Source organism: Lepidochelys kempii, chromosome 8, assembly GCF_965140285.1.
Source record: "Lepidochelys kempii isolate rLepKem1 chromosome 8, rLepKem1.hap1, whole genome shotgun sequence".
Taxonomy (NCBI): Eukaryota; Metazoa; Chordata; order Testudines; family Cheloniidae; genus Lepidochelys; species Lepidochelys kempii.
The window spans coordinates 32418686-32431110 of record NC_136387.1 but is presented as its reverse complement, the minus strand read 5'-3'; the positions used below and the strand labels follow the sequence as shown (position 1 = coordinate 32431110).

The 12425-nt window shown below is 40.3% G+C and overlaps 1 protein-coding gene across 2 annotated transcripts in view; it reads right to left on the bottom strand.

Annotated features, from left to right (window-relative positions):
- Positions 1-305: 305 nt before the first annotated feature.
- Positions 306-12425, bottom strand: part of KCNIP1 (potassium voltage-gated channel interacting protein 1) — a 542944-nt gene continuing 530824 nt past the window's right edge. For both annotated transcript variants that reach the window (XM_073355980.2, XM_073355981.2), the window contains 3 exons: positions 11361-11465; positions 11086-11148; positions 306-4780 (listed from right to left, as the gene is read on the bottom strand). In XM_073355980.2, coding sequence (XP_073212081.2) covers positions 4733-4780; positions 11086-11148; positions 11361-11465 — 216 coding nt within the window. In that variant the 3' untranslated portion in view covers positions 306-4732. The remainder of the gene's footprint in view (positions 4781-11085; positions 11149-11360; positions 11466-12425) is intronic.

Below are 12425 nucleotides of genomic sequence, written 5' to 3'. Positions count from 1 at the left end.
TACAGGTGAAGGCATTGATTAGTATCTATATTTGGGGAGAAGAATTTCAAAGTTAGCTGCATGCCCCTGCACCCATACACTGATTCATCCCTAAGTTAGACATGCACATAACCCATGTGTAGGTAAATGTTATGCTCACAGTGCTGGTTCAGCAATACCACTTGGCACATACACAGGTATGTGTGTTTGGAAGAGGGGCCCGTCTTTAAAAAAAAATCTGGTCCAGGATTTTTAACCCCACAGTGTCCCTTCAAGACCTGAGCACCCGCAGGCTACAAAAAAGACTCCCTTCTGTACATCTTTTATTTTTATTATTAAACTCAAAATCTTTAAAACTGTTCAACAAAATATCATACAAATTGCCATTGGATAATAGCATTTGTGAAGAAATGCATTGCTGCTCCAGTAAAATGGCTTCAGTTAGCACAATTTATATTATTTGCCCATACTTCCTTAAGTCCATCATGGTCCTTCCACGATGAAGAAAAAAGTTACACTGCTGCACGCACATCGACAGAGTTCTTAGGCTGACACAATGGTGGTTTGTCGTTCAGCATGTGTCACAATCCAGGGATGCCAATATTCTGCCTAGAGCATCTGAACGTTGCCATTTCTCATATGATATCAGTATCATCATGGGTCACATTATTCATGATTACTCACAACATTGCAATGCTTTCAAAGTAACAGGAAAACTAACATCAAAAGTAGCAGACACATTACATTTGTTGCATCATTACTGACATTCTTATTTTCAATAGATTTGTTGCCTAATATGCATGTTATGTGCTTTAAAACTGCTGGCATGGTTATGTAGATTAACTAATGAATTAAGTCAGACAAATCATCTGGCCATTATTTAAACATTCACAATTTTGAGAAAACGTGTACAGCTGATAGCACTGATGGATATTCTAACTGCAACTGAGAAGCCAGCACAATAACTGCCTTCCAAATACTGGTAGTAGGTTTCATGATGGGATGAGATCAGACTGTCACAGTATGTTTTATTTAATAAGCTGTAGTAGTAAGTATTTGCCATAAATACTGCAGACCCCATTTATGAATCATGGGAGGGTTTGCAAGTTTACAAACTAACATTCATAGAGGATTTAAAACCAAAAGACATTTCTAAGCAGAATAAAATTCTCTCACAGTTACTGGCTCTTTTTCATCCATGCGTGCTTTGCACACAGTTCATAAAGAGAAGGCTTACTGTGCATCGATGCATACCAGCCTATGGATGAGACATTGCCAGATAAATTGTGGGATGAGATACAAGATACAATGGACAATACATGAGTTCTTAAAGAAAGTTACTCTGTCACCATTTGAATTTACAACTAGAACTGTTCAGTAAGGGGGAATGACTTCTGATACTTTCTACAGTATACGTGAAGCTACAGCTGTCAGATGTGCTAATCCTGCTATTTTAGGTATCAGTAACAGTAATTGGAACTGAAGTATTAACCCAGGGTGGAAACACTATCATGCTGTCATAGGGCCCAATCCTGTACCACTAAAATCAAAGTGAGTTTTACCATTGACTTCAGCAGGAGCACAATTAGGGCCATGATGTTCTGTGGCCACCCTACACATACAGAATCCATGGTTAATGGCAGTAACAGAATCAGGGCCTTTGGCTCCCAAAAAGAGAAGCTAAAGCAGCATTGCCACTAACTCAGGCCCTAATTCAGCAACATGCAATCATGAATGATCCCAGTGGAAGCCAATGGGACCTGTCATGTGCTTAAGGTTGTGTGTGTTGCTGAATGGAGGCCAAACTCAGCAGAAGATACTTAAAAACGTTAGAACAGTCTGGACAATAGTGCACCCTAGTACAGCAGTGACTTCGTACATGGATTAACAAACTAACACACTACAGTTTTGTCTCCAGCTAACAAGAAGGTAACCTGCATTATCAATACAGCAGTTCTGAAAGTTTATACCAAGAAAAACATCAGGGGCCGAACTCATCACTGATGTAATTCTACTGAAGTCAATAGTGTTACCCAAGAAATTAATTTGGCCTTAGGTATTGGGGTGTGGCCTCAGGTACTGTGCTTATAATGGTCTGAAAACAGTGGGTGGTTATCAAAGCTACTGGTCTAAGATTATGATAAGACAGTGCCTAAAATGCACCCCCTCTTTGTGAGCTGGCTTGATTTAGACTTTTTCCCCAGTCTGTGGCCCTTGTGACATCTCCCATTCCTCACACAAACACAAACACTTTGGGTGTATGTAACTGACAACTTTCATAAATAATCTTATTTTTGTATGCAGTTTGTTGTAGCTGCGTTGGTCCCAGAATATTAGAGACAAGGTGAGTGAGGCTGAAATAAAGGAGAGCTCTGTGTAAGCTTGTCTCTCTCACCAACAGAAGTTGGTCCAATAAAAGATATTACCTCACCCACCTCGTCTCTCTAGTAATCTTATTTTGCGTACTACACCTTTACATTTCTAGGAGTCCACAGGCTGCAACTGCCATTTTGTGAGCAGAGTTGATACAGCATGTTACAGAAAATACACACTGCCTGTCACTTTAAGTCACTTTTTTCCTTTTTTTATTTGGCTGTTTTCTCTTAAAATGAAATTAATAATTCGGATTGAAAACTTGTAGTTGCACTATGTGTAAATAAATTGGCCTTGTATTCAGAGCTGGCCTTACCATGAGGTGAACTGAGGCGGCCGCCTCAGGTGCCAGACTGTGTGTGTGGGGGGGGGGGGGGCGCCACTAGGACCCAGAGTTTCAAAGTTTTGGCCCAAGCAAGGGGGTATGGGGGTGTCATTTGAGCTCTCTGCCTCAGGTGCCAAAATGTTGTGGGCCGGCCCTGCCTGTATTAAATTTAAGCTTCTGTACCTAAGGTGGGATTGCAAGAAAAATGAAGAGGCAATAGGATACAATTTCTGATTTATTCCACCTTTGATTTACTACATACTTATTCATCAAGATAATAGCTAGATGGAGGAGACATAGTACAACTGGACTGTGCTACCCTCACAGCATCTCACCCCTTTGCAAGGCACAGCACACTGGTGGGAGTTGCCATGTCCTACATCTTTTGAAGGAACAAACTCATTGGTGGTGTTTGGTGTGAGGTAGCCAGAAAAGCAGAGTAAGACTCCAGTCCTGCCGGCACTAAAACTTTCCTCACTTGAATAGCTGCTGACTTCAGTGGGGCTCCTCACATGAGTCAAGCCCAACGCCTGTGTAAGCCTGTGCCAGGACGTGTTACAGGAGCATCCTCAGTGGTGGTGCAAACACAGCATTGCACAGGTATCAATCGGATCTATGTCCACATCAGCAATATGTCTGTGGATCAATAGGTTTTATAAAATATAGGGCTATAGAAACAAGTGATTTATAATATGCAAAATATATGGGAAAGTTTCCACTTACCTAATATTTAAAATATAATTTCAGTGCTGACGGTATATTTGTAATATAGTCTCTAATAAAAATATAGGTGTTTCCTATATGGTAGGCGTATGGCAATCCTGGACTATGTTAGGTTGTTCTCTTTTTCCTTCTTGGTTCCTCTGCCTTTAGCTGCCTGCCTGTCACAACTGCTTGCTGCTGTACAAGTGCAATCAGCCTTCCCAGTGCCCTCTGTGAACCTGTGTGGAGACAGTTACTTGATCAGGGCCTTATTCTGGACTGTTGAGTACTACGATCTAATTTGCCTCGCTACATTTGGCCAAACATATTCCCTTACTCTCGCAGCCAAGAGGGGTCTCAGAAGAAAAATTTAAAAGTTCAAATAAATCCAAACATTGGGAAATACCTTGTTTTAAAACAATGTAAAACTACAAATGATGTATTTATTAAGGGTGTTCCAAACCATACAGAAAGGACCATGGTCCATTGTAGCTGTTCAGGTGGGAGATGCATACTGTATACTAGAGGCCCATTTTGTGGCTGGGAAAACTGGTGGGCATTTAATGGTAAAAGCATGCCCCGCACAGTTCCAGCCTGTTAAAATCATCTTGTCACACAGGAACTCAATGTTACTCAATGGGATTCATTCTGTAATGTAGAAATTGTATATGGAAAAGTATATTCTTCTCCTCTAATGTATATCGGCTTGATGCTCCTCTGGCTGGTGTATATTAGAAGCAACTCCATGAAATTCAATGGAGTAACACCAGTTTACGTAAGAGAAAAATCAGGAATGTTGAGTAAAGTGGGATATATGGTTTTTAAATGAATTGGACCCTCCATTTAATATAGTAAATAAATCTGGTGTTAGTTTTCAAAATCTAAACAGAGATGTCCTGGTAGATTAGGTTTCTGCCAAAGCAAAATAAAGAGGACATTTATAAAACACGTTGTTCTATGTTGGAATGGATTGAGCTTCCACTCACAATAAATGGCTTAGCAAGCTCTTGATATGGTGCTACCAGATGTAATCAAGTTTGATAGATTAAAAGCAGCAGAACTTGTGACTAGCAAACAGAAGGTTGTATATTATTCATTAACTTTAAGCAGCAGGTCTCACTCATCAGGTTTTATTAAAATATTAGCATGCTTCCAAAATGAAATAACTTCCAGTCAGTATCTCTTGGGGAGGAGAGATGGGAGTTTGTTGCATTCGGAAACGAAGCTCGGTTGGAGATGCCTTACACAATCCTTGTTCACGCAACATAGCAGAGTTGTAAAAAGCCTTCATCCAGAAAGAAGGCATTCATTACGTACAAAGTCTCTGGTTCCTATGCTGCATTCCAGATGCTGTTACATCACATTCTCAAAGAGCTGTAAGGACCTCATAATATTGTCATCCTGGAAGCAATGAGAAAAACATACACTTAAGAGTGGTATTGAAAAGCTGTGTTCTTAAAGCTTTCTATGGCACTTTGCAGCACAGCCAGTACCAAATATTTATTGCTGCAGGATGTGGTGGCTACATTTTTGTAGCATCCTAGGTGAGCCTGATTCAATGCTTACAAGCTTAGACCTGGATTCAGCACAGCACTTGGGCTCATTAGGCAGCATGCAGTGTGTCTCTGTACGACTTATGCATATGCTTGAAGTTAAACACAGGTTTAAATTCTTTGCTGAATAACGAGAGACTGAAGTACATGTTTCAGTCCTTTACTGAAGTGGGGCCTGTTCTTAGCTCCGTGTGGGCAGACTTTGCAGCCTGCATGGAGCCCCATTGACTTTGAACACTTACATGTGTGCTTAACTTTACACACCTGAACTGTCCAATTGAAGTCATAGGCCTTAAACAGATGTGCAAACTGTACCCAGGGTTTACTTGATCCACCACTAAAGTGCAGCTACTTTCTGATTGAAATACATGAAATCTCAAATGCCCTTGATTTCCACCTCCTGAATCCAAATGACAAAAATAGGGTTATACCTGGGGAAAAACTGATTTAAAAAGTTTCTCATGAGGCAAATTTGCTATAGAGGTTGATGTTTGATATACCCAAAGCTGAGTCAAATGATAGAGCTTTATATTTCCGCTCACCTGTCTCTTTAAATACGTGACTTTGGTCTGATCTACCATGCATTGTGAACTAGCTGAGCTGCAGTGCAAGATACCAGTGATCTTAGCCTTGGTTGGCAGCCATTTATCAACGACCCAGGGAAAGGTCTGTGAGGAGGTAGCAGAGCAGACTCAACCCCTTCCCTCTTTCCCCTCTTCAGCAACAGAGGAATTTTTGCTTCTCAAACACACTCCTTTCTCTGCCAACTCATCCCCAAGTCCTTTCCTTGAATGCCTGGGCAAGGGGAAGGAGGCAGGAGTTGAACTGAGGTTGGTCCCTTGTTCTCCATGGACCAAGGAAGAGCCCCTGCATCCTACCACAGTTAAGTCAAATACTATTATACTATCAGATATTATCAATGTTTAGACAAGGGAAGCAGGTTTTACTAGTCAATGGTAATGTGACATATATTTAGTCTTCAGTTGAATTGCATGATAAAGCAGAGGTCTCTAATTTTCTCTATTCTGCCTTTAGAAGGCATGATCTCAATTTGTTCTTCTTTCAGATTAGGCCAGATTTACAAATAGAGGCTGTATATTTTGAAAAAAAGAAAATAATATTTTGCTGTTAAATTAAAAACAGTTATAACACTATGCAAGTTTAATTACTGATGTTATAGCTGTGTAACACCTAGACACACCAAGATCAGGGTCTCAGTGTGAGAGGTGCTGTAGAGACACAAAGTAGAAGACAGTCCCTGCCTCAGAGGGCCTAAAATCTGAACAGGCAACTCCCACACAGAGTGGCTGGAAGGAAATATCTTCCTCATTTTACAGCTGGGGAACAGACATACTCCAATTAAATGACTTGCTCACAGTCACACAGGGAATCTGTGGCAGAGGTGGGAATTCAGTGCCGATCTCCCAAATCCCAGTTCAGTGATTTACCCACAAGATCATCTTTCTTCTTTGAATGATATGATACCTGAGGTTGGGCAATTGCTGCAATGGCAACAGTCACAAACACCGATGGAATCATTCATGCCTATACAGATTTTGCAATATAAAACCTAGAGAAATCACCCACTGTTAATGAACATGGGAGAAACTCAATACAAATTCCACATGGTCTCTGCAGCACAATCCTTTGCATCTGCAGAAAAGAATTGCTTTTGAATCTGGCCTAGAACAAGCAGTTCCTTTAGTCCCATGTAAATGCTAACTTTGTTTCCCACATCTGATCTCTCACCAGCAAACATCCATGCATGCATCTTCACTGGGCTAAGCACAGCCGGAGAGAGCAGTCATTCTGTGTCATCCAACCAGAAGATGGTAGCTTATCACTTTTCCATTTACAGTACTTCCAAATCAGGTGTGCAAGGAGTGACAGTCTTCAAAACCCAACATCTAAAGGTCCAGCAGACGCCAAACATTTTTGTTCCAATTTTTATCCATCATTTACACCTGTGCAGTCTGATCTGGTAGCAATGTGCCCTCACTTTGCACAGGTATAAATGTTTACACAGGTACAATTCAGTGGAGAATCAGGGCCCTGTTTTTAGGGCAACCACTGCTCGAATTCCCAAAAACAGAGCCTATGATAGGAACATACGCATTGCCAGACTGGATCAGGCCTAAGGTCCACCTAGTTCAGGATCTAGTCCATCCAGTCTCCAACAGAGGATAGAACCATATGATTCATAGGAAGGTGTAAGAACCCCCACAAACAGGCATATAATCTGGGATAACCTGTCTCCCTCCCTACCCCATACGTCTCATCCAGACCTCTAATAGTTAGAGATGGGTTTAAAGTTTGAAGTAAAAAGCTTGATAGCCCTGCCGAAATTTCTATTATCACTGATTATAACAACTCTGAATATTCTTGATATCCATATAAATATCTAATCCCCTTTTGAATCTTATTAAATTCCTGGTGTCAATGACTTCCTGTGGCATTGAGTTCCACAATTTAATTACAAGTTGTGTGAAAATGCATTTCCTTTTATTGGTTTTGAATTTCCACCTTTTAATTTATTTTAATGTCCCTTGCTCATGTCTTATGAGTCAGGGACAGAAGCTCCCAACCTATCTTCTCTAGACCACTCATTATTTTATACACCTTTATTGTGCCCTCTCTTATTTGTCCCCTTTTTAAGGTAAGCAACCCCAATCCTTTCAATCTCTCTGCATGGAGAGTTTTTGCAGAGGTCTTATGACCATTCTTGCTGCTCTTTTCTGAACCTTCTGCAATGCTGAAATGTCCTTTCTGAGATGAGGTGACCCATACAGCGCACAGGATTCCAGGGGAGGCTGCACATTGATTTATATAAAAGGCTTCAGTTTTGGTATTATTCTCTATCCCATTCCTTATGCATCCTAACATCATTTTAGGGATTTTGACCACAGTTGACACTGAACACAGGATTTAATTGAGTTTTCTTCACTGACACCCAGGTCCCTTTCCTGAGTTGTTACACCTTATAGATATCTAAATTAACTACAAGAGTAGTTTAGTTTTTCCCCCTCCAGTGTGCCTTATTTTGCATCTGTCAGCATTAAATTTCATCCGCCATCATGCTGTCTATTGATCTAGACTGTTTAGGTCTCTAAAATTCTTCATAGTCTTCTCCGGTCCTGATTAACCCAAATAAATTTGTATCATCTGCAAATTTTGCTACCTCAGTACTCAGCTACATGGGACCTAGTACGAATCTTGAAGGTACCCAGCTGTTAACCATTTTGTCATGATAAAAATTGACCATTTAATCCTACTCTTTGCTTTTTGACTCCTACCCAGTTTTTAATCCAAGAAAATATTTAACCTCTAACACCTTTTCAAAGGCTTTTGGAAGTCTAAATAAATTATGTTATCTGGTTGTCCTTTCTGCACCCATGTTACTGACATAGTCAAAGAATTCTAAGAAATTAGTGAAACATGATTTTCCTGTGCTGAATCCACGCTGGTTGGACTGTATCCAATGTGTTGTTACTCTATTTTTAATGTTTGATTCAACGAGTATGCCCAGTACAGATGTAAAATTTACAAGTCTATAACTCCCCAGATCATCCCATGAACCTTTTTTTAAATATGCAGAAACATTTGCTACCTTCAAATACTCAGAAAAAGTGGCTATTATTAATGACAGGTTTCAGAGTAGCAGCCGTGTTAGTCTGTATACGCAAAAAGAAAAGGAGTACTTGTGGCACCTTAGAGACTAACCAATTTATTTGAGCATAAGCTTTCATGAGCTACAGCATCCGATGCATCCGATGAAGTGAGCTGTAGCTCATGAAAGCTTATGCTCAAATAAATTGGTTAGTCTCTAAGGTGCCACAAGTACTCCTTTTCTTTTTATTATTAATGAGTGGTTATATTGTTTTGTTAGCAGCTCAGGTGCTTCATACTTCAACTCCTTCAGAACTCTTGGTGTATACCTTCTGGGCCTGGCAGCTTACTACATTTTAAATCAATTAATAATTTTCTCCAGCACAAATTCAACTGTCACCTCTATCTCTGAGTGTACCTCATCTTTGTTACCAGGAAAGATCAGGTCGATCCAGTGCTGGTGGTGAAAACTGATGCAGAGATATCATTTAGCTTCTCACTAATGTTTTTTCTCACAATGTCCCTAATTGCTCCCTTTAACTCTTTACAATCCAGTGGACCCTTTGATTTTTACCACAGACTTCCTGCTTCAGAGAATCTCTTATTGTCATCCCATACTCATAGGATAATTTAGATTTCCCCCCACAGTCACCAGAGGAACTGTTTGAGGTCCAATACAATCCAGTTTTTCTTCACCCCCATTTTTGCAAAGAAATAGGATTCTCTCTGCTGGATCCATTTCCCATCAGCAGCAGATCAGTCCTGTGGAGGCCTCCAAAAATCCCGAACACTGACTCGATGAAACAGAGAGCTCTCACAAGATCAGTCTTCCACAGGTAGCAGATTAGAGGCCAGCATAATCCCACTCCCTCCCCACCACACACACTTTTAATAGGAGGAGCAGCATACCTCTGCACCAGCCCCAAATGAGCATAGGAGTAGACTCCAGCTACTGATGTGACTCAATTTAGTAGGGGATGGTGTGGTGAAGTGCAGTACATGGCATGGGACGCCATATCCACAAAAGATTAATGACTACAGATTTAACTGATGACAAAGCAAATCCTCAAAGACACCTGGCATCTGCAGTTCCCATTACAGGGTTATTTTTTAAATTAAAAAAAGATAAATCTAAATTTTGGAGTCTCCTATTTGAGAGGAAACCATCCTTGTATTGTATCAATCTACAACATGCATTCCAACAGCAAGGTATTCAAGCACTGAACAGAAACCACAGTGCAGAGTATTTAAAAAAAATCTCAAAGGAAAGTGAAGCAGCTTAAATTTCTCGTACCAATGATCATACACATCTAGCCCAAGGCAAACCTAGTAACCATAAGACAAGTCAATCACCAGTAAAAAGATTAATACTCCACTGGTACCAAAAATGGGGACTAAACCAACAGATAAAAAGAAATAAAGGAGGGGGCCAAAACCCAAGCAAGGAAACAGAAGACATCAAAAATAAAGCAACCAAAATGAAAAGACATTGGATTAGTCATCTAATAATTAGGGATGAGTTGCACACTCCTGAGTAGAGCTGGATGAAATTTTTCATCTCAAATTTTTTTCACCAAAAAAATGCAGATTTGGGTGACCGAAACATTCTGCGAATCTGCCCAATTGCTTTGGCTGAAAACTCCCTCTTCCCTCTCTACCCCGCCCCCACAAAAAATACCTGAAGAATTGAAACGTTTTGATGAGAGAACAAGGATTAGTTTCTAGGGAAAGCTTGATGCTTGGTAAATGATAATTAGTGCTGTTTTAAACTCTATACAAGGCACAGGCTTTTATTGCACGGATTAAATACTGGAAACATCCCTGACCAAACAGTCACACAGTTAACTGGAGTCCAAGAAAACAGATGTTGGGCTAATTGCATGTTAATGCACATGCTGGTCTTTGTGTAGGCACTAAAAATAACAGTAAATAATTACCACAGCCAGTTTAATTTATGGAATTTGCCAAAGATGTTCATTTTGGAAACATCATCAGTTTGATTACAGCACTTGTTTTTAACATTTGACCTTGAACATCAATGAGTTTTCTGAGTCAGTGTTGTAACTGAAAGGTTCCTAGGCAGATTTTATGCTTTTGGACAGCACAGACATTGTGGTAGTCCCTGTTAATGTTATCCAGAAAAAAAACCCACTTGTGTATTTTTCTGTTTTTGAGAGGCTGAAAATGTCTCTCTACATAAGTTAAAGGCTATGTGAGGTTCCCTAAGAGTTGTGTACAGTAACAAGAAATCAGGAATTCACATGGGAAAATAAAAGCACTGGCCATCAGCACTGGAAATGAACAGACTGTATTCAGTGACCAGTTTGCACCAAAACCATGTAGGTTCCAAGCACTCTGATCTTCAGGAAGATTCACAGATCAGAACCCAGAGCAGAATTTTTCAGCTGGCTTGAACATCTAATAGAATGAAACCTGGGATCCTGAGCACCCAGAGACTTGGAGTGGATTGAAATGCAGAACAGATATGAACTTTGTGGCATGAGACCATCTTCTCTGCTTTCATGGCAGCAATATGATTGTCCTTACCTCCTGACATGATTCAATAAACTCATCTAAAGTTACAACACCATCTTTGTTTTTATCCATTTTCTGCAAAACAAAACAAAGAAACATTTTTAGTTCTCATAACATGGATATATTTTTGCATATGTAGCATGTCATTTTATAACTTGCATAAAACTACAGTACCTTCCAAACTTAGACAGAGGCTACCACTGAAATTCAGAATGATTGAGTGTCATTGCTCAGGTTTTGCTGGTAGCTACGTGGCAAGAGAAACGCATTAGAAATCAACTAAGTACCTGGAAGAAAACTTCTACATGCAGTCTCGGAGCATCTTCCTTGAGAACAGGATACGTGTACTTGCCCATCATATCATAAATTGCCTTTACTATATCCATCATTTCCTGGAGTAGTGACATGCAAACATACAACAGGGAAATTAATACAAACAAGCCATACATTATTTTCTTTTACTGAATAAGGCCCAGTTCTTTGCTCTCTTCCTAATATTAAGGAAGGCCTAGGCCTAGGTCTTACCCTTAGCATTTCTATTATAGTTCCAGATAGCACAAACCTCTGTTGGTATACACACGGACATCATCATACATATGCTAGTCTACAAATGGATCTCTCTTGCTCTGCTATCACTTGTCAATCATTCTGCAAAGGCTCCTGTGAGGCCACTATAATTCCCCCAGTTTCACATCTTTAGATCTTGCTTGGGAGCACTGCAGCAAATGCCATCTCAGGCCTATGAAGAAGGCTGACTGTTCAGTTTGTGAGTCTCCTCACTCAGTGCAACGGTTACAGCTAGTGTTTAGTCTCAAACAATGTGCTCAGTCCTCAGCCCAATTACTATGACACAGTGATATTTTTGTACAACTTCCCTGGGCGAATCAGTCCCCCAAAGGCAGTGAATCTTCATCCAGTGATTGGGAAGAATCACCTCCAGCACTATCCACAGAGACGGATCAGAACTGGCCCCACAATAGACCTTGTGGTCTTTTGACCACGTCTATTATGGTGGTGACTAAGGACCAACCAAGAATGGTGCTCCATTGTGCTAGGAACTGTACTGACACAAAGCAGCAGTCAGTCCTGTCCCAAACATCTTACAATCTTACTCCACCTTTCTCAGTTGTCTCAATGCACTTATTATTGCTAAGCATTTTTGTAACACCACAGATGAACACAGTGCTTTAGATAATATAGATCAAGACATAATTCCTCTTGGAAAGAGCTCAAAACTGATCACAGACCAGCCAAAACACTGGACAACAGCACACTAAAAGGAGGGTGGGCAGAGACGGTCAGTGAGCACACTACAAAGAGTAGGAAATTAGCTACTGGCAGTCTTTCAGAAC